The sequence below is a fragment of the Phasianus colchicus genome, chromosome 23 (genome assembly GCF_987193195.1).
Source record: "Phasianus colchicus chromosome 23, bPhaCol1.hap1.1, whole genome shotgun sequence".
Classification (NCBI taxonomy): domain Eukaryota; kingdom Metazoa; phylum Chordata; class Aves; order Galliformes; family Phasianidae; genus Phasianus; species Phasianus colchicus.
The window spans coordinates 4,567,792-4,588,347 of record NC_143458.1 but is presented as its reverse complement, the minus strand read 5'-3'; the positions used below and the strand labels follow the sequence as shown (position 1 = coordinate 4,588,347).

Sequence of the window (20,556 nt, the reverse complement as noted above, 5' to 3'; positions counted from 1 at the left end):
GAGCTGCATGGGCAGCTCCAACAAGAAGGACATCATTTGCAGTGCCCTTGTATTTTGTGGTCTGTGCTCTCGTGCTGTTTGAATAGCTGAGGCCGCTGACAAGGTCTCTGTCCTTTAAGGGCTCTGGTTGAGTGCTGCAGCTCATTTCCTCAGGCACTCACAGGAAACGGGGAGCAGAATATGTCCCAGTTACATCAACCTTATGGGAACACGAGATCTCTTAGACCTTGATCCTGTCAGATGTAATGTGTCAACGGATTGAAGAGAGCTTTGTGTGCTGTGGGGGAAATGTAGAAACAGCAGGACACAGAAATACAGAGCACGCTTGTAAAGCCACGTTCCCTCACAATCCCACTGCTAACCAGCCTGGGCAATTCACTTCGACTTCTTTCATTTTCTTCTTCATTTTGGGCGGATATCAAATTAAGAAGACAAATAGAATGTATATCTTCAATCAAAGAATAAGGTTTTTGCAGGAATGAGCATCTGTGTGCTGAAGGCAGCTGAACATTACAGCACTATACGCAGCGAGGGCAGCTCTTCTGGAGAGCAGATGTCTGTGCTTATCTTACACAGTTCTCTGATCCCTCCTTAATGATGGTACCTGAGCACATCGTAATCTCTAATGTAAATCTGACTGCAGAGCTTTACAGCTGCGAGCAATGACACTTGCTAGGAGCACACTGGCCCATTGAGAGTCTGTGCTCTCATGCTGGGGACCCCAGAGCACAGCCACCTCTTGTCCTCCTCTGCTGCTTGTTCGGACTCTCCTCCTCATCAGAAGGGTGAACAAAACAGCAATTCAAAAAATGGAGGCTGCTGGCAACAGCTAACAGCAGAAAGGCAAAGCCCAACCTGCAAAGCTGCACTCAGAGTTTGCCAGGAGCAGACAGCATTCAGTTCTCAACAAGGACCCTTGTAAGATCCCTACAGCCGTGCCAGAAAAAGAAATGCAGTCTGCCTCAAATCCTGGGCAGCAATTCCTGCTTCCTCTCCAGCTCTGACCTGCAGTTCTGCGTGCAGTACTGGCACGGCAGCCTGTCTGACAGCACCATTTCTTACCTCCAGTCTTTTCCTTCCTCCCCTTCCTCTCAATGCCCCAACTCTTCTGTGCAGCCTAAAAGCAACCTGAGCATCTCCCTCGATCTGCTGAAAGCACACTAATTTCCAGCCAGCATTTGCTGTTAGCTAGCAGGGCAGTAAGGGAGGAAAGAGGCAGAAAGACCTAATTGTAGGGCAAGGCCAGAGCTTTTTGCAGGAAAAGCTTTCAGCTCTGAAGTGGATGAGGACCTGGAATAGATGGCCCAACACTGTCTCTATCTGCAGTAACAGCTCATTTGTAAAAAAAAAAGAAAAGTCCTTCTGGGATAATTGCACAATGGATGTTGGGTGGCTGCCTTCTACAGACAGAGGCGTGAGCACTACGCAGGAATCTCTGATCCCAGATAAAGTCCCTCCAGTGCCTGCCACCCGCTCACAAAGCTTTCAGAGCACTTGACAGCCCCTCTGTTACTGATGTGCTCCGATTGATGCCTGTCATGCTAACCAGCATTGTCTCATCGCATCTCGCACACTCCCGTCATCCCAGATAGATATCCATCTGCTGCCTCTCATATCGGAATGGAGAGTCTTTAGGGCAAGAACCATCAGCATGCCCTATCACCAGGTCCTCACATCCCACATATGAGGAAGAGACCATACCTTAGTGCAATTGGCAGCTTTCGGCTCAAGGTCGTTCAGGGTGACCAGCTCTCGCAGCAGGCTGCTCTCCTGGTAGCCTCCCTTCACTCCTCGCAGTTTGAAGTACGCCTGAGATCGCTGGAGGATCAGTCTGAGGTTCACAGCAAACCCTGCCATGTCTATAGCAAAGGGGCGATGGGGGTCAAACACAGTTTTCCAGCCGTAGACCTTCCCTGCTGCATTCACTTTGGGGGATTCGTAGCGCAAGCCACCGACGAAGGCTACTGGCCACACCGACACCTTCCTGGTGCTGCGCATCTGGAGGCAAAGGAGAGAGAAGGGCACGGTGGGTGTGTGCTGAAAGAGGAAACGCACCTCCAACAAAACATCTTCACCTTCCCAGTGTCCTGCGGGAGAGACGTGGGGCTGGGAGCCTGGGTGATGCTCCCAGGCACCGCTGTGATTTGGAGCAATGGAGCTTTGAGCATCTCTCACTTGTAAAAGGACGTGCATCCTGGGGCTGCAGGTGGTGCCTACAAACAGGAGATGAGTCAACTCTTTGAAAGGGTTGATAACTGTAGCACGAGGGGAAATGGTTTTAAGTTGAGGGAGGGGAGATTTAGGTTGGACGTCAGGGGGAAATTCTTTACAGAGAGAGTGGTGAGGTACTGGAACAGAGAGGCTGTGGATGCCCCGTCCCTGGAGGTGTTCAAGGCCAGATTAGATGGGGCCCTGGGCAGCCTGCTCTAGCATTAGGCAGGAAGGTTGGTGGCCCTGCACATGGCAGGGCGTTGGAGATTCATGATCCTTGAGGTCCCTTCCAACCCTGGCAATTCTGTGATTCTGTGGTGTTTTGGGAAGGGGCTCACAGCCATGGGACCAAGTGTGAGCTCAGCACTAGGAACAAACTTCAGTTGCTTGCAGCTTTAAGTAATTTTTTTTTTTTTTTTTGGTCAAAAGGCCTTCAGAGCTGTGGGACATCAGCTCTGGTAGGGATGGTAGTGGAAGTCAGGAAAGCCAGGGGGAAAGCATGTTGTCCAAGGAATCTGGGAATAACGTATCTTGGAAGAAAGCTGTCTTCCCTGAAAGCTGCAGTCTCAAGCTATGAGACACAGGAAAGCTAAAAGCATGGTTAGGGGGAGCTCACAACAGCAGGGTTGGGAGGAGCACACAGGACAGGGCATTGCAGCTGGCCCTGCTACCCAGAAGGACATTAGATGCCTCTGCTCCCAACGGGGTCCCTAGAAATAGATAGGAGCTGTCAGGGGACACTCCAGTGTGTGTGCCTGCCAGTACAGATGATCAGAACACCCATCTGACTGCACTCCCAGTGGCCGGTCCTGCTCTCTGGCAGCCTCAGCCTCACTCTCTGCTCTCAGCCCAGGCTCTTAGATCAGGGATCTCCCAGAGCTAATCTCATCACTGCTAATTACTGCAAACGAGACCAGAAGAGCTCTGGCACTTGCCCTTCTGCATTATACACATGCTAACGACAGTGCCTGTCCACGGGGAACAATAATGCGTGTCTTCTGCATTTCACAGCACGTTCTGTTGGCTCCATGTGACCTTAACTGCAGCTCTGTATCAGAGAGGAGAAGGCTCTCTCAGCAAAGCACACGGGTGAATGAAGGAACCCTTTCTGCTTTATTAATGCAGAGTCTCTCTGAAGATGCTGCCAGCACCAGCCTCAAAGGAGGAAAGTGGAAGAAAGACATTCAGCTTGAGTTTGCTTTCAGCTTTAAAAGTGCGTATATTCTGTGGCTATCCAAGCTGAAGTGAGAGCCATCAGGGAAGAGAAAGGGGCACGTATGGAGTGAATAAACAGGAGATCCCTGGTGTAGGAACTGGCAGCCTCTGGAGAAGGAGGGAATCCTACTTTCTCGTCCCATGTTGCAGGATCTCAGCCTCAGAGAGTATGGGAAGCTCTTTCCTCAGAGGTGAGGTACACATCTCCCTCCAAAGCCCTCTCCAGGCAACATAAAGGGCTCTACGTTTCCGGGATATGAAGCAGGTGCTGTTAAACACATGCTCCTCATGAGCATGGCAATCTCTGAACCAGACGCCCTGTGAGTGCTGTGCTGGCACCACTCTGCAATGGCAGAGTTCTCTGCTGTGCAAAACAGGCGTTGGGTGCTTGACAGCTACAGAGTTTAACCACTGAACATGCTGGGATGAGAGCAAACAAACGCAAACAGCAAGCAAAGAGCAGATACCCCAGGGACTCCTCAAACAAGAAGAAACAGGGATGAACAGACGGCCAAGTACAGTACATAGGGATGGCAGAAAAGGCAACAGATAACAGCAGATGAGCCTGGAACCTCCTCCAGGGTGGGATTTGGGGGTTCCCTTGCTGGGCACATGTGCCTGCCCAGGCACAAAGGACAGCAGATGATGTTCCAACCCTAACAGGGCTCTCCACAGCATAAGCAGCTCTTCATCAGCTCTCTTGATAATAAAATAAAACTACCTACATGTTCTTCTTGCTTGGATCCTACCAGCTAGCTCCTGCTTTGTGATGACCACTCCTCCTCCTCATGGAAGTGTTTAGCTTGGGTTTATGGTACCAAGAGAAAAGCTTTATTCCTGCTCTCTGAGGGAAGCAGCGCAGCTAAAAGCCCCAACTGCAGAAGCTGGGGCCAACAAGATCCCTTCCAATGCTGCCAACGACTCCAGTGACTGGAGCATGGATGTGTGCCTCCTGACATGCTCCACAGGCTATGCTTTTGACACCGGCACAAACATTGCAGTCATGTCACCAAGCCCCAGAGAAATCACAGAATCATAGAAACACAGATTGACTTAGGTTGGATGGGACCTTAAAGATCCCCTGCCCAGAAATATTCAGGACAGCTGCAGTGGGACCACTGCACACAGGACTGATCCAGAGCACAGGAGAGGATGTATACAGCACCTCCCCAGCACAGCACACAGCAGCCCACATGCTGTGCTCAGCTGGCTGGGGCTCCTCCAGCAGGGTCTTACCTCCTCAAAGAGCTCCAGGCTGTAGGTGTTGTCATCATCAGCAAAGTAAACAATCCCAGGCTGGCTGTTGTTTTTGTTAAAGGTCTCTCTCAGCCACCTCAGGGCAAGGTTCCTCTGCATGGTCCCCCGAGGGATGCGGGGATCCCTCATGTCTCCCCGCAGCTTGTAGTTGCGAGGGGTCTCCACGTTGAGATGGGTGTAGTTGAGCCCCGTGTCCCGCAGCAGCCGGGTGATGAGGGGTGTGCGCCGCTGGGAGTCCTCCACCAGGATCCAGTGCAGGTTTGGCACATGCAGGAGGGTGTTGGCCAGGCGCGTCAGCTCTGCTTTCTGCACGGGCCGGCTGTAGGTGGGTGTAATGACGTGGATAGTGGGAAGGGTGTCTGACCACGGGGGTGGGCGAGTATAAACATATTCTGTCCTCACCACCTCCACAATGTCCCGGTCCGACAAGCAGTATTCCTTGGAGTCCAAGCCTGCAGCGAGATCACGCCGGGAGTCACCACCATCATCTGAGCAAGGGTATGAGAGAAGAAAAACCGCATGGACTCGGTCCTCCGACACCCCCCGTCCCCCCAGATGAGCCAGCAGGCTGTGTGCTGACAGCAGGAGGTCACCCTCACAGCCTGAGAGGAAAGGAAACGAGCTCAAACGGAGGCTTGAATAAATAAGTACACAAATTAATAAAGGAATCAGGGACAAACACCCATGAGAAACAAAGTTCCTGCTGTTAGAAAAGCTGCATCCATCAGAGCCTGAGAGCCCAGGACAGCAGAGCAGCTGAGTGCCCAGAGGAGACAGACTTGTAGAGCAATTAGATCTAGATAATGAAATTAGCAACAGGGACTGATGATCTGTTGTTCCTAAAGAGCTTCAGTGCTCTTGGCACCACGCTCAGCAGGGCAGGACTCATTGCACTGAAGCACTGGGACTGGGAAGTGGGGAATCAAACTGGGCTGGAGCTGTGGAACACGTGGAGACCCTGTATCACCTGAAGCTCCCAGCAGCACTGCTGGCCAGGACACTGCATACCCTGCTGCTTCCTGACAGGCCTGGGATGTGGCACAGGGAAGCAAGAGCAAGGCACTCTTCTAGAAACAGAGAGTAGAAATAAAGCCCCTAATTGTAGGCTTTCTCCTGCAGAGGCTTTACCGGCCTCTGACTGACTTCTCAACAAAGCCCTACCAGTTTCTGAACATAACAGCCCATTTGGTATTGTGGATCTGAACAATAAAGCAGCTCTGTACCAGCAAACAGAGTATCTATGGCATAAACCAACCCAAACTACTAGAATTCTTGCAAAGCAAAACTTGGCCACAGTCAGCTCAAGGTAAAAAAAAAATACATATATTCATGCATTTGTCACTTTTCCAGCCTGCAACTTTCACACGTTCACACTACTGTAGAGCAGCAGGAACACCAGCATCCACAGTTAGGAACTGAGAGAGATAAAGGGGCACTGCCACTCTGAGGTACGCCAGCTGCTCTCTAGCGGGCACCTGATTCTTAGAGCCCCAGATTTTGCAAAGCCAGCTGCTGCTAGGGACTTCAGATGAGAAAGAACAGGAACAGACAGCCATCAGATCTGACCCAGCAGGGTACTACCTGTGTGTTTTTCATAGCATGTTACACGTACAGCAGCACAGCCTTTGATACAGCCCTAAACTGAATGAGGGATTTGTACTCGGTGGTTTTGAAGGAGGGAGGGTGTGTGTTTGTGGGGTGGGAGGGACAGGACCAAAGTGTCCTGCACATGTGGGGATCAGGCTCTACATAGGGTGAAGCACATCTGCATTGCATAACAGAGCTCTCTGACAGCACAGAGCACCAGAATCAACCTAAAAATGAAACTGCAAAATGCATTGGACACGGGCACAAGGTAATTAGCCAGGATGGAGCCTGAAGGAGACATGAGATAGTTTGCAAACCCTCTCAGATCAAATCCTCAGCTGTAAATCCTGACACATTTATCCACTGTCACTGTGTCCCCACTAGCATATAGATGAACATCTCATTTTCAGCACCTGCTACCAAAGGATCTCAGAAATGCATTACAAGCACATAACAATTTCTCCCAAGAGCTTCAGGTCGGTCTCTTTCACCACTCATTTTCCACTGAGCGCTCATAGAAGCACTCTCAGAGGAAGCATCTTACCAAGGGCACCAGCAAGTTCAGGACCAGGTCACAGCAGGGCTGTCTCTTGGCCGTGGACATTGAAGTCACAGCAATTCACCAACAACCTGGTCCTAGTTTTTAGTGGCACCGATTCAAATCACTATACAGACAGGATATTTTTCTAAACCCCATAGAGATCCCAGATCCTGTGAAATACTGTTCACCTTTTGGAGAAGATCAATCTCCTTTCTCTTAAGAGCTGTCCTAAGCCTTGTGGAAGTCTGAGTCCTCCAGGAAAAGGTAAAACTTCTTAGGATGGACTCTGAGCTTCTGACAATTCCAATGGCACACCAGACTGCTCAGCAAAAGAATAAGAAACTGCTGAGGATGGGAGTGAACATTAAAATGAAAAGGGTAGAAAGTCTCCCCGAGCAAGGTCCTAGAGACAGAAAATGAGCTGGCCTTCTTCCCCAGAAGGATGCCCAGAGAAAGGAACAGCCAAGAAGAAAGACTCCTTCCTTAAAAAAAAAAAAAAAGAGATAATTGGGAAATTAAAAAAAAAAGAAGTACTTTCCTTCTGTGCTCTGTTCCACTGAATCTGGATATAGGTGGGGAAGAGCTCTCCAAGAGTAGGGAGCACATCCTGTGGCTTGGAGGTTGATGTCTCCAAAGACACCTGGAAAGCACAGGGCTGCTTCCTGCAGCAGAAGTGGGGAAGCTTCTGCATGAGCATGGACCGGGAGCTGAGATGGGAATGGCTGCCATGGAGAAATGAAATGAGAGAGATGAGGACAAGGGAGTGATGCATAGACTTGGCATGGGCTGGTTTGATTTCTCTCACCCTTGTGCACTGCAAGCAGTGGAGCAATGGTGCTCTGGTGCCAGACGGTGATTAGTAGTGTCCAGGGCAGAACTATCAGCACGATAGCCAGGATGTCTCGTCTCTTCGGCATCTCCAAGACTGACTGGACCCACAGCTCCTCATTACCTAACAGTGAAAACCCCAGAGACAGAACAGCAGAGCAAATGGAGAACAGAAATAAATGGGCAGGAAGGAATAAGGACAGAGAAAGAGAACGCGAGAGAGGGAGAGAGCAGCGAAGGCGACACGACTCGTAGGTCTTACCAGTGCTTACAACCCACCCATTGCAGAAGCAGGTTTGGAGGGGCCTCAGCTGCTGAGACCAGGAGAGTGCTTCTATGGGATGCTGTAGGGCCCTCCAGCAGGAACCTCAGGCACCCATCTGGCAGGAAACCTGCAACACAAAGCAAAGATATCAGGCAGAGAAAAGGACCAGGGAACTGCTCCAGAAAGCTCACCAATCCTCCCTGAGAAAAGCAAACTAAACCAGGACAGTGAGCAACGGAAATGTGTTCAGCCCCTCCAGGAGAGATGGATGCCTCCTGGGTGCTCAGGGCCCTGTTTTCCTTTCTATCTACTCACTGAGCAAGGCCACCGCATCAGCAGAGCAGCAGTTGCTCAATACCAGTTCTGATCCATGCCCAGAAGGGCCCTTCACCTCCAAGCCAGTTGTCTCACAGCTCACTAAGCACAGGCCCTGGGAGGAAGCAGAAGCCACATCAGCTGCACCACTTGCCTGATGCAGCAGCAAGTGCCCTGACCAGCAGCCCTAACCCTCCATGGGACAACTGGAGGGAAGGCTGTGCTTGTGCTCATAGGGATATGGTTGCAGCAAAGCCAGCAGCCCCACATGCTGCCCGTCTCTGTAATCCCTCAGCTCTGACCATCCCACTGGCACCTCTGATGCAGCCAGTTCTAACTCAGGCTTCCAATGGCCTGTTCAGGTTCATTTCTTCCATCTTGGAGGTGTTGCAAGTGGAGTATATTAAACTGCCACAATAGCTTAGTTTGACTCAATACAAGCACATACAAGATTTAAGCAGACTGTATTTTATCCCAGTATCTTGGCAAGAGAAGTACATCACTTAGCAGGGATACACATGGCGGACAGTTTGCAAACATGGGTAGCAGTTTAGTACCACTGTTCCCTGGTGGGGGAATACATTAGCCTGCTGCTTCCAGGGCTGCACTGCAGATACAGGAGAGCTCAAAGATTACTGCAGACAAAGGCTGGAGGTCTCTATGCTGGGCAAAAGCTCTAATCTCTCACCCTCACAGCCACGAGCTGCCTGGTTTTTCTCTCTCTTTCCCTGCAGTGCCCTAGAAACCATCAGATTCCCTCCTTAAATCACAGGGGAGCTCCTCAAGCCCAGGTTATGGATGTGATGCATACAGATGCTGCTTTGCGGATGTTTTTCCTGACAGCTTTGGAGCTTGCTTTTTCTCAGTTGCACTGGGCAGTCATGGAGAGATCCAGGCTCAAATCTATGATTTAGATTGACTGATTCAGATTGATCTGAATCTCCCTTGTCTGAGTCTTGACCATTGGGCTGCACAGTGAGTCTCTGGCACCAAGCCCAAGGGAAGACTTGAAGTGAAATGGCTCCAGGAATGGATGGGCTGTCCCTTTAAAGTACAAGCAAGTGGTATCCAAGTCCCTGGATGGATTCTGACTCTTCCAGATAAGCACTTTAATCACAGAGGTATTCGCTTGCCAGGGAGAACAAGGGGTAGGGAAAACACAGATAGGCCTCTGTCCTTCAAGTGCACATGCAAATCCTCAACAAATGTTTTGGGGACTCCTCTATGTTAACCTATACAAAACCTACACACACAACTGAAAATTCCCAGCCAGTTCCAGGAGGGCTCTCTCTGGGGACAGGTCTATACACACACCAAAACCTGTGCCAGGAAACAACAACAAAACTCCAAACCAGCCACCAAACACATCCCTTCTATTGAGAATGGGGCTTCCTGCAGCCTGGTTCGTGGAACTAGTGGCAAGAAGCCTTTCTGAGCCCCGAGATAAATGCTGTGTAGCTGGGCAGCCTGCAGGCTTTCCAGGAAGCATCTCCTGGCAACGCGGGTTTGTCCTTAATTTTTTCAGAACTGGAGAAATCAGCCTTATCCAGACAAAACAAGGCAGGGAGAAAGAGGAGGAACTGTTCCAGCAAACATCAGCCTTCTGCTCCATCCCTTTCCAGCTACTAAAGCAAGAGAGACCCCGCCTGCCTCACACTGCCAAGGCACATGGTGCCCTCAGGAAAGAGCATCTGGCCTCATCCTGCCATTCTGATGGTGCCCAAACAGAAGGCACCGAGCAATAGTATCCTCCGATTTCCCTGCTAAAGCCAGAAACGCCTTTTGAGCACACTGGTAGGGCACAGAAGGGTGGCTCTGAAAAGCCCCAACACCTTGCAGCACCTCTCTGCAAGCACAGCAGGTATCAGACAGTGACTCTGTAAAGGGGTGCCTGCATGGGCTGGCACACACCAAATTCCCATTTTTCAAGGGCAGCTTCCCCCAAAGCCAGTACTTTTACCTTTCCCTGCCTCCTGCTAATCCAGTCCCAAATCATCCACATCTTCCCACAAGACAGTCCAATTCTGGGCTTTGTGTGATGGAGAATGGGCACCATTAGGCTGGGGCATTGCTCTGATTTCTGTGCATACAACAGAGGAAAGCCAGCAGGCTCCAACCGTTTGTACATCAGTCTCCGCAGCAACAGTTCCTTTTAATTTGCCACAGAGCACTTAGCAGCATCCTGGTCACTCATCTGTCACTTGGTGCTCCAGCTGCCAGCACAGCTTTGCTCCCAGCCCAAGAGTCAGTGCTCTGCCATGGGAATGCATCCCACCTGCAGCTGCCACCCACACTTCTGCACCCCCCAGCACACACAGCACTCCAGGTACTCAGCATTAATTCACAAAGTGATGTTTTATTGATGACCCCAAGAAACCCGACTGAAGGACACGGTCAGAATTCTCCTGGGCCTGCAGCTCACAGCAGCTAACACTGCCAGGGCCTCGGTGACACCACCACGCTCCCTCCCTCCATCACACCTTAAAGCTGCAAGAGGTGAAATCCATTTTCTCCTCCAAACAATACCAGTGAGGAAATAGATGGTCACCTCTGATTTCCTGCTGCTGCTGAGCTCAAAGCAGAGGGCTCACCCTGCAGCCCGACAGCCCCTAACTACCAAGGCTGCCCAAGGATGTTTGCTGCTGTTTGTGGGGAAAACAATGCTCCTCTTCCAGGCATCCGTTCCCCTCCTGCCCCCTCCTAATACCACTCTCTTTTTCCCATTGAAAGGTTCAGAACAAAACCTGGCTTGCCTCCAGTTGTTCGTGGTAGGCTTCTGCTATCTCCTCCAGGAAAAGGAGGGGGAACACATTTAAATGCGAATTAATTAAAAAGAACACACTCCATTTGCCTCTATGAAAAGCAAAAGTATTGAAAACCAAAGCGAAATAGACAAACCACCAGCTCAACTGTAAGCAATCCCGGAGTTAAAACATTCCTAAAACAAAGGTGTTTTGCACAGTTTGGAAACCTGTAATTGCTGGAGAAGGATCTGACAAAGGCACAGGCTGTGCCACGTGGTGGGAGAGACTCCTCATCCTCCGGCAGAGGGCAATGGTGGCAAGGCATGGTGATATCAAAAGGGCATTCATCTAATAAAAAAGCTTTAATAAATCCCAGAGCCATGCGTTAGTAACGTGTTGGCTTATTAAACGTGGATGGTTCTTTTTTTAAACCCGGCTAATTGGCGTCAGCTCTGACACTTGCCATAGGGAACATTGGTTTGCTCTGCTGTCAGGTTTAGCATCACTTTTCCCTTCCATCTTCCTGTAGGGCTGCTCAGCCCCACATCATTGCTCCTCGCCTTCCCCCCATTGAACAGAAGCGATTTGGAGCACGTTCAACTGAAGAATGGATTTCACTGAGCTCGTGTATACACATCAGTCACCAAAGTAAAAACGCTGCCTAGATGGAACAACACCAAAAGCTCCAAGCCACCCAAACAAACATCCTCTATGAGCAGCCAGGAGCACCAAGCTCTACTTCTGGGCCCACTGGGAGCAGTGCAGCCCCAGGGATCCCTTACCCTACCCAGGGGCAGCCCCACAGGGTCCTGACCACGAGCTGCTGTTTGGCAGAGAACCCTTGTAAAGCACTGGCTGAAAATAAAGGTAGCAATAAAGCCTCTTGCTCGTTAATTACTCCGTAAGCCGTAACTGCCTAAAAACCCCATAACGTTAATGGGGGCTATTATAAGTATAGTAACAAAACCACAAAGCTAATTATGGTTTAGTTATTAAGTAGAGCATCGCTAGAACTGAGCGCACAGAATTACTTATTCTTTGACATAGGGGGGTGCTGACTCCACCTTCAGCTCTTCTCAGCTTTCTGGGCAGAAGGGCCTCGATTGCAAACCAAGAGAGGTAGTGAAAATGCACCAGAAATGTTTGATTTCCACTGCCCCTCTGCCAGTAAGAGCAGAACCACATCCAGCCATAGGAATCCAGATGTGACCCTCCAGTCCTGAGCCCTTGGTTACAACAAGAACACAAGTTGTCTCATAAAAAAATATAACCAAGAAAAAAAAAAAAAATCAAAACTGAGCTTCTCTGAACAACACTTAGAACTGAAAGCAAGCATGAGGAAAGTGGATCAAGGCAGCTCAACACAAGCACAATTAGTTTCTGTAACTTATTGCCACAGGATACTAAGGAGAACAAGAACTTAACAGGATTCGAAAAGGGATTAGTTGTGTATGTGAATAAACTGCATATCCAGAATTAGAATGAGCCACCCACCCAGTTTGGAAAACACATACACTGTTGAGTCTCAGAGCTTAAGCCAAATTTTAACAAGCATCAGAAACTTTCTCCTCTCCAGATTAACCCCTTCCATGCTGCTCTGCCTTGGCAGATACCTGTAGAGATCAGCAGGGCTGGGAGCAGGACAGGAGATGTGACGGCACCGCTCTCACATTGACAGCAAACATCCTCTCATCTTGCTGTTTCCAACAGCAAAACAGACCTTCTAAGTCCTTAAGAGGTTTAATGCATTGTCCTAAATGTGTTTCCTTTTCTGTACAGAAAAGCAATCATCACCACAGCTGCAGGTATCGCTTTATTGCAATGCTTTTGAAGAGAGCTGAACACGGGCTTCGCAATCTGCTTGCTCTCAGTAAGGTACCATCAAAAAACACGTCACACACTTGGCAGTGAGAAGCGTGGGTCCTTGGGAACCTCAGCAGCTGGGCCCTGGCCAGCAGGAGGTCTGCCCTGGCTGCTCCCAGGGGATGTGCTGGTGGATCAGGGTTGTTCCAGCCTGTAAAGCTGTAGGTTGATTCAAGCCTTGGATTAGAAAGCTCTTCCAGCACCCCTTCCTCCCTCCTTGATCGCTTCACGCACTGTTTTTATAAAGCATCTCTCTTCCTATCGAGATGAAAAGCTGTTTGACTTACAGCCCTCTTCCAAAATAGAAAGACAACTGGGAGTTGTTATCTTGGGGAAATGCTGACGACACCCATGAAAAGTCGTTCAGCTTTTTCTGAGGTTGCTCGTGGGTGAATGCTGAACGCGTGCTGAGAAAAGATCTCCAACATCAGCTCTCCTGTCCTTCTCCATGAAGTCTTCTCAAGCTGGTGACACAGCAATGCCTCAAAATAGCCCTTTGCTCAGCTAAGGCCACGTCAATGTTGTCAGAAGCAGACGTATCTCTGGACTCTATTTCCATCTCTGTGGTCTGCATGACACTGAATATTTTGCGCACCACTGACTTCCATGGATTTTTAAAAGTGACATTAACAAAGGATGACCCAATTTCAACATGATTGGTCTAAATTCCACAGCTCCATAAGAGGCTTTGCATATGCTTTGTCCGAAGGGGTTGATAGCAACGAACCAGAGGTGTCAGGCTGTGATAGCCAGGTTCCTCCTTTCCCATTCAGCAGATTTCACAGGACCTGCACCATGGAATCATTGAGCCAAAGATGCCAAGCTAACACAGTGCTCCCTGGGGGCTTGCCTTCTTCCCTCTGCCCAAAGAAACCTAACAAGTTAAACATGCATAACATAGCTGGGTGATGAAATGACCAGCACAGCTGTCAGAATAACAAGTAAGGTTCTTATTTTTCTTCTTTTTTCAGTAATGAACACTGAGTATCTCAAAGGTGCTTTGTCCATGAGCGCATCTGTACTCCCACCCCACACAGCCACTTCCAACGTGCACTGCTTGCAAGGAGCTGCAGGAGCCTGGCATTGGCTGCTTTGCATTTTAGAGGCACTAAGAGCAGCCATGCAGGTAATTCAAACCGAAGAGCTTCTGTGCTATACATCCGCATGTAAATTCCTGCCTTCTTGCACACCGCCTGCTTGCAACAAAGGGCCTGAGCTTCCAGGCTGCTGCACCCTGCTCCACAGTCCTCCATAGCTCAGTGATAAACCCTCCAACACCAAAGCCTGCCTCAGTGCAGTACAAATACATTCCTACCCCAGCAGCAGTGCTTGGAGGGACAGGGCCATTCAATGACATTTCCTGCAGCTTCTCACTCCTGTGGCTTTGCAGAATCTGTCCCTCAAAAATGCAGCTCTCTGCTTAGAAGTCAGCCCAAAATTGTAGAAAGCAGAGAAAATCCCCAGCTCCCATCACCATTAGACAGCTTCTTTAAAGAGATGAGGCTCAAATCCTAAGTCCTGCTCAGTGCTGGGGGGGTTAAACAGCACGCAGAGACCGCCAGCCTGTGACCTCTGCAAAAGTCACTAATGGGACTGAAGGATTAACATCGATTCTTTCAGGCTATAGTAGGAAAGGGGGGTGGGGAGGGACCTGGGATGATAAAGCAAATGCCCAACTATAATTCAGCAGCTCGCAACACAATCAATCGTCGCTTGCCATTCTGCAGCCCATTTGTGCAGCCACAAACCTACACAATATTCTCCTTGGAAACAGGAAGGTCACTTTAAAACTACCTCCCTTCAATTTCTGGTCTCCTCACCCCATGTTGCCAGCCAAAAGCAAGTGCACAGGGTTTCTTCCATGATGCACTTTTCCTTCTTCCCCTATCTCTTCTCTCCAGAGCGAGCACTGAAGCTTTGCCTGCCTGGGAACTGGCATGCTTGGAGCTGTCAGGATAACGTGACCTGTCTGCCAGCTGAGAGGCATTTGGAAGGAAAGGATTTCTTTGTGTCTACCAGCAAAACAAACCTATGCGTCAATCCAATCAACCCACAGCCATTCCAGCACTGCCCAAGGAGGTAGGATTTGGCTCTCGGTTTGACTCTGAGTGCAGAAGGCAAAGGCTAAATCCACAGTTTGTCCAGCTTCCAATCCAAGCCCAGATCTGACACCGACTTCCCTGTGGCTGAGTGATTTTGGCTCACCTGCACTGCAGCTTGCTGTAGGGGTGAGATGAAAATAGCTGCCTACTTTTGGTCAGGGATGGCAAGGCTCAAGTAGCTCGCAGGCTAAATAGGGAAGCGGCACAAACTCTGATGCTGGAGGTGCTGGCAAAGCACAGCTCTCACCGATCTGATGGGCTGGTGTGCATGCCCAGGGAAGGTCATTTCTCCTAGTTTTAGAATCACCCAAGGGCCAAATCACCCAGCACAGATCTTCTCCATTTGAATGAGAAATGCAGAAGCCAAATAAAAGCTGGGATAAAATTAAGCCAATTGTTACTCAGTGCAAGTCAAAGCAGAGCAAAGCAGTAACTCCTATGGAAGACTGATCCTCACGAGTGCCTTTGCTGCTGCCCAGTTCCACTTGCCAGCCCCTGCCATGTATAAGAGCATCTTCATCCCTTGTGCAAGCCTGACCCTCTCAGACAGACACCAACCTATCCCCAGAATAGCCAGGACACGGGGAAACATTCCCCATGAACCAGAGAGTGTCTCATATCAAGGATCACAAACATGCAAATGATTAAAAGCACATGAGTGTAACGTGACATACAGAGATCTGCAGACAGGGACGGACAGACAGACTGCCTTGCAGGGCCACACGTGCAAGGTGAGGAGTGAGATAAGCCCTTAGGGAGCTCTGAGAAACCAGAGGGTTTTATAATGGCTGCTCTAAGAATATTGTAATCATGTGGTAATTATGTTGCATGCAAATCAACCAGGCAAATTACATCGTTATTATTACAGTCATCACCAAGCTCATGGCAGGGACAGAGGGGCAGGCCATCCCATGCCCAAGGGCAGAGCAGAGGCAGGAGTACTGGCAAGCACAGCACAGAACCACACGATGCTCCCTCCAGACCTGCCCAACCCAGGCCATGGCATCCTGGAAGCTTCTTCAAGCAACTTGGACCACATCTGCACTTTCCTACACTGTATCTCAACATGCAACACTTAATTAGGTTGATTTTACCTTTTTTTTTTTTTTTTTAATTAAACAAATATCTTTAAGCACGAGTGCAGCCCTTGACATTTGATTGGAACTGTCAGTCTTGCAAATGTCATCGCTATAGATGACTAATCTTCAAGAATAAGGCAAACTTACTAGACTCTTTGGCTCAGTTGAAAATGAGCTAGAGCAGTAACAGTGATTGAGATAGAGAGGGAGAAATCAGTGTTGTCTGCATGCAGGAGGGCTCAGCACCATGCACAGCTAGTACTTGGGCTGATCCCAGGCTGAATGAGATTACCACCTCCACCACAACCCCTTTCTCTCCCACAGACAAGGGCTGCATCATCCACGGCTGCTCTGTAACAGGAATGACGCAGGCTGCAGGATAAGTTATTAACTTCAGCAGCCTGAGTCTCTCCCCATTAGAGCAGTATGGTTCAAGATGCTTGGGTGAGACAAAAGGGACTGCCAGGCAGAGCACAGAGCGCACAAAATAGAGATGAGAAATAATGTTGGCAGCATTATTAAAAGATAAATTGGAGGAAGAAAGGAGGTGCATGTGTGGGGTGAGAGCTTCAGGGGATCGCAACAAATTCTTTGCCACCACCAGTTTTACAGCTGTCGAATTTCCCAAGCAGGGACCAGGGCAGCAGCTGGGAGACAGCACCAAATTTTTGCTCTTGCAACTCTTCCCTGGTAAAAATCATGCCTGGAATGAAGAAGAAACCAATGGAGAGAAACAAGTACTTCCAAATCCTACAGAAGGGCATTCCAGGAGCTGCACGCTCACTGAAAATGAATGCATTAGAGTCACGACTTGTGGACACACCACAATTGTAAGGAAGACAGTGGGGAAAATTATTCATTAATAGTGACTTCTGTAGCTCTAATCTCCATAACCAGCTGCCATTCATACAAGTGGATCAGAGCCCATCCGAATAAACCTTTGAATATCCCTACAAGCCCGTGTCACACAGCCAAAGTCAGGCTCTCCCAGGGGATTACTGCATCCCTGCAGCTACTGCAAGAGCTAAGGATGGGAAGGGTGAGCAATTCTTGTGTCTCACCGAGGCTGTGGGGAGCATACAGGCAGAGAGTGCCATAAACTCACTGGCAGCCTTTCAAGGATGGCAGGCCTGTGCCAGATTTCACTTCTGTCTCCCAAATTAGAAGCAAAACATGCCACTAGAAAGGTGAAAGCTGTGTCTGAAGGAAGAGGCTGCTCTCAGTGCCACTGCATGAAGGACTACCTCAAAGCAGCTTGCTAATCTGAGCACAGCAAACGCCTCCCAAAGAATCCACAGCTCTCAAGGTCCAGCAGGAGCCTGCAGGACTGCAGCTGACCCCACGTACCCTGCTGCCTCCTTCACAGACACAGCTCCCTCCTCTATCTGCCCCTCAGCAATCAACAGGTGCATTATTCAGAAGAATTATCAGCTTATTCACGTGCCAAAATGGGTTCTGGGTACCACATCCAGCCTCTAGCAAAATCCCTCCTGCAAAGCTGCTCTTTTCTCATCCTGGGCTCAACAGGGAACGGCACAGTGCTGCTCTCCTGCTTTGATGCCTTTGGAGGGTTTTACAGCTTTGTTACAGCAAGGGACAGGAGTTAACAGCCCTGTCAGGCCGCTCCCTCATCATCTGGTTAATGTACCTCGTTAATGGCACAGCAAGCATCACTCACCTCCTGTACACTCCACAAACTCCAGCCTTTCCTTTGAGCTTGTAGCTGCATCCCTACAGGGATGGAGGGATGGCAGAGCATGACCCAGAAGCAGTACAAGGCCAGCTGTGTCTCAGCACAGCTCCAAGTTTACCCTCCATGCTACAGTCTATGGAATTCAGTTGGAATAATCACAGATCACCCTACTCTGCTCAGAGCAATGTCATTCCCCAGCACTTACTGCCTTTTGCTCTCCTGCTCACTGGTTGAGGGTCTGCAGCAAGTGCTTTCTTTCGCAGACTCTGATGAGCACAGTCCTGGCCCTTGCAGGGCCACCTGCGTTAACAGAAATGTGTCAGTACACATTTCTTCTTTAGCTTTAGAAGCTGCTAAGCAGATGGAAAAACAAAGCGAGGAGTGCAGCCAGAACGCCTCAGCGCCCCGCTGGTATTTATGGAGCAGCCCAGGGTAGGTGGGAGTTGGCCCAGGCACCCACTCCTCTCTCACTTTGTGTTCCTCTGCGCCATGGCAGCACCGCTCATGCAGCTCTGCTCCTCTCTTGTATGCATCTGCAGCCAGACCCACTCGTCCACAGCAACACACAGAAGCATCTCAGCTCTTGTTTTGGAACACCAATGGGAGACAAGAGTAGGGTTATTTAAAACTACAACCTGTCAGAAATGAGATCTTCCTCCTCCTGGTGGTGATAGGAGTTGGGCTTCCTATTTGCCAAGAACAGGAGTGGGACCTGAATCATGCTGACATTATGTTATCGTAATGCTGGAAGTATTATAAATGCTCTGCTTGCCAGACAAATCCTGGAGCAGGCTTCCAAATCCCCTCAAAATCCCCACTTGCCTCTCTACATTCATCCATTCATGAAATCCAGAGCGGAGCCTCAGCATCCATCCTTTTGCTTTTGGTCTCAATCCAGCTGTATGGAACCTGCTGGGGGACGGGGGAGTGGAAAACAGGCAGGGTGGAGGTTTTTCTTCTGAATTAACCTTCTTTGTTTTCCAGGTGCCAGATCTGGCAGACTGTGCCAGGGCGTTTAGGAAAGCAGATGAGACATGCCTGTCTGCTGTCACAAAGCAAAGCATGTCTCATTCTCCTTGACCACAGCAAGCTGCTGCACTGGTGAAACCAGGGTTCTGTCCCCATTCACACACTGCTCTTGAGGCTGGAGAGCAGGCTGGCTGCAGATCTGGTGCTGCAGCTGTGGACATGAAGCTCCAGATGAATTCCCACTGCCCATGTCACTTTACAGCTGAATCTATGCAAGCAGACATCAGTAAGCAAAGGGATTCCCACCTTTCTGCAGTTACCATCCTTTGTGCCACAGCTCTCAGTTCCTGACCGACTGGGCTTTGATGGGGCTCCCAGACAGAGCAGAAGAGCAATTTCCTCTGACAACCCAACCTACCAGTCAGGACTGCACCAGGCAGGAATGGAAGGAGAGAGTCTGAGCTCCACTTCCCTCACTATGAGAGCTGTGTACCAGCTGTTGTTTCAGAGAGGATAACCAGTCTCTAGCAGATGTCACAGAAGGAACGCAGGACCCAACAGATATCTGCCTTCAGTGGGCTCCACAGTGCGCACACACCTTCACAAAAGCCCAGAGCTGGATGGAGAGAATTTTCAGTCATGATGCAAGGCTATAAATCGCTTCCTCAGAGGCATCAGAGCTGGGGGGCTTGTATGCATTTCTAAAGATTGGTCCACTCTAATAGGCAGAATTTCTTCTGGGCTCCCGTATCTCTGCCAGGAGACTCTCAGTATGGTCACACTCACCTTTTCTTGTCAGCATCTAGCCCCCCTTCCACCAACAACCATTTCCTCTGCTTACCTACACGCTGTGCTTCAGATGCACGCAGCAAACCACATCTCGGGAGCTAACAATAAACAGCACTGCAGGCAGTGCACAGACTGGAGCTGGGCCAGCAGTGACCGATGCAACCACACACCCTTTGAGTGCTGACATATCACCTACCATTACAGAACAGTGCAGAAAGCCTTGCACGGAAGGTTAGCTCCTCTCCCGTCTAGACGAAAACAGCTCTGATCCAGGCAGGAAGAGGATCTTGAGCATTTCCTATTTATTCTGCTGTTCCTGCCAAGAATATCACACTGTGCTCCCCATGGATCATCCGGAGGGGTTGCTGAGTACCAGTGCAGCTGGCAAATTGCTTAAAGGCTCCGTGGTGCTGGGGCAGGGCCAGGAGCATGCAAGGTGTGTGCAGCTCAGAGAGAGCTCACCTCTCTATACAAAGGCAAAATGGAAAACACAGGTGTGCAAAGCTACAGATGGGAGCAAGCTCCAGTCACAGGCTATATAACACTGCACATCAGTCACTTTTATGAGCCTATGGGAATGTGCAAATTCCACTTGCACAAATAAGATATCACAGACAGAAGGACATGGATTAGCATGTCTACAGCTGTGGGACAGAGCTATAGCAGTGCACAGCTGGGCTCTGCTGGCCAGCACAGGGAATTGTTTGCCTTCAGTTCTCCCATCTCTCAGCTCCCTGGAGGTGTGGAGTTCCCATTAGAAAAAAAATGTAGGAGGATATGTTCAGTAGTGAGTAATCGGCTGTGTTACTTAGAGTACTTGGGGGTGGTCCATGCATCTGATCAGGATATTAAGATTAATTATGAGCCACACCTTGTGATCTTCACTCAGCAAGGCCCTTATTAGCTTCAAGAAGGTGAATCCATCCCTGACATCAGCTTGCCAACCCAAACACAAGCAGCTGGGATTGGCAGGAGAAAGAGGAAGAATCCATCCTCATTCTTACAGCCTTGCAGCGGGCAAAGGCCACCTCTCTTGCCACAAATCCTGGAAACAGATCACTGGGAATATCCCAGTTCAGGACCTCCTCAAGTAGAACA

General features: G+C 49.6%; 1 protein-coding gene across 10 annotated transcripts in view; it reads right to left on the bottom strand.

Annotated features, from left to right (window-relative positions):
• B3GAT1 (beta-1,3-glucuronyltransferase 1) overlaps window positions 1–20,556 on the bottom strand; it is a 46,462-nt gene that overhangs the window by 6,730 nt on the left and 19,176 nt on the right. For 2 of the 10 annotated variants that reach the window (XM_090123396.1, XM_090123395.1), the window contains exons 2-5: window positions 7,919–8,031; window positions 7,617–7,763; window positions 4,663–5,171; window positions 1,702–1,998 (exon numbers count right to left, since the gene is read on the bottom strand). In XM_090123396.1, coding sequence (XP_089979522.1) covers window positions 1,702–1,998; window positions 4,663–5,171; window positions 7,617–7,763; window positions 7,919–7,922 — 957 coding nt within the window. In that variant the 5' untranslated portion in view covers window positions 7,923–8,031. Of the gene's footprint in view, window positions 1–1,701; window positions 1,999–4,662; window positions 5,172–7,616; window positions 7,764–7,901; window positions 8,032–20,556 lie in introns of those variants that run through there. The other 8 variants (XM_031599787.2, XM_090123394.1, XM_090123401.1 and 5 more) reach the window with 7 other exon arrangements.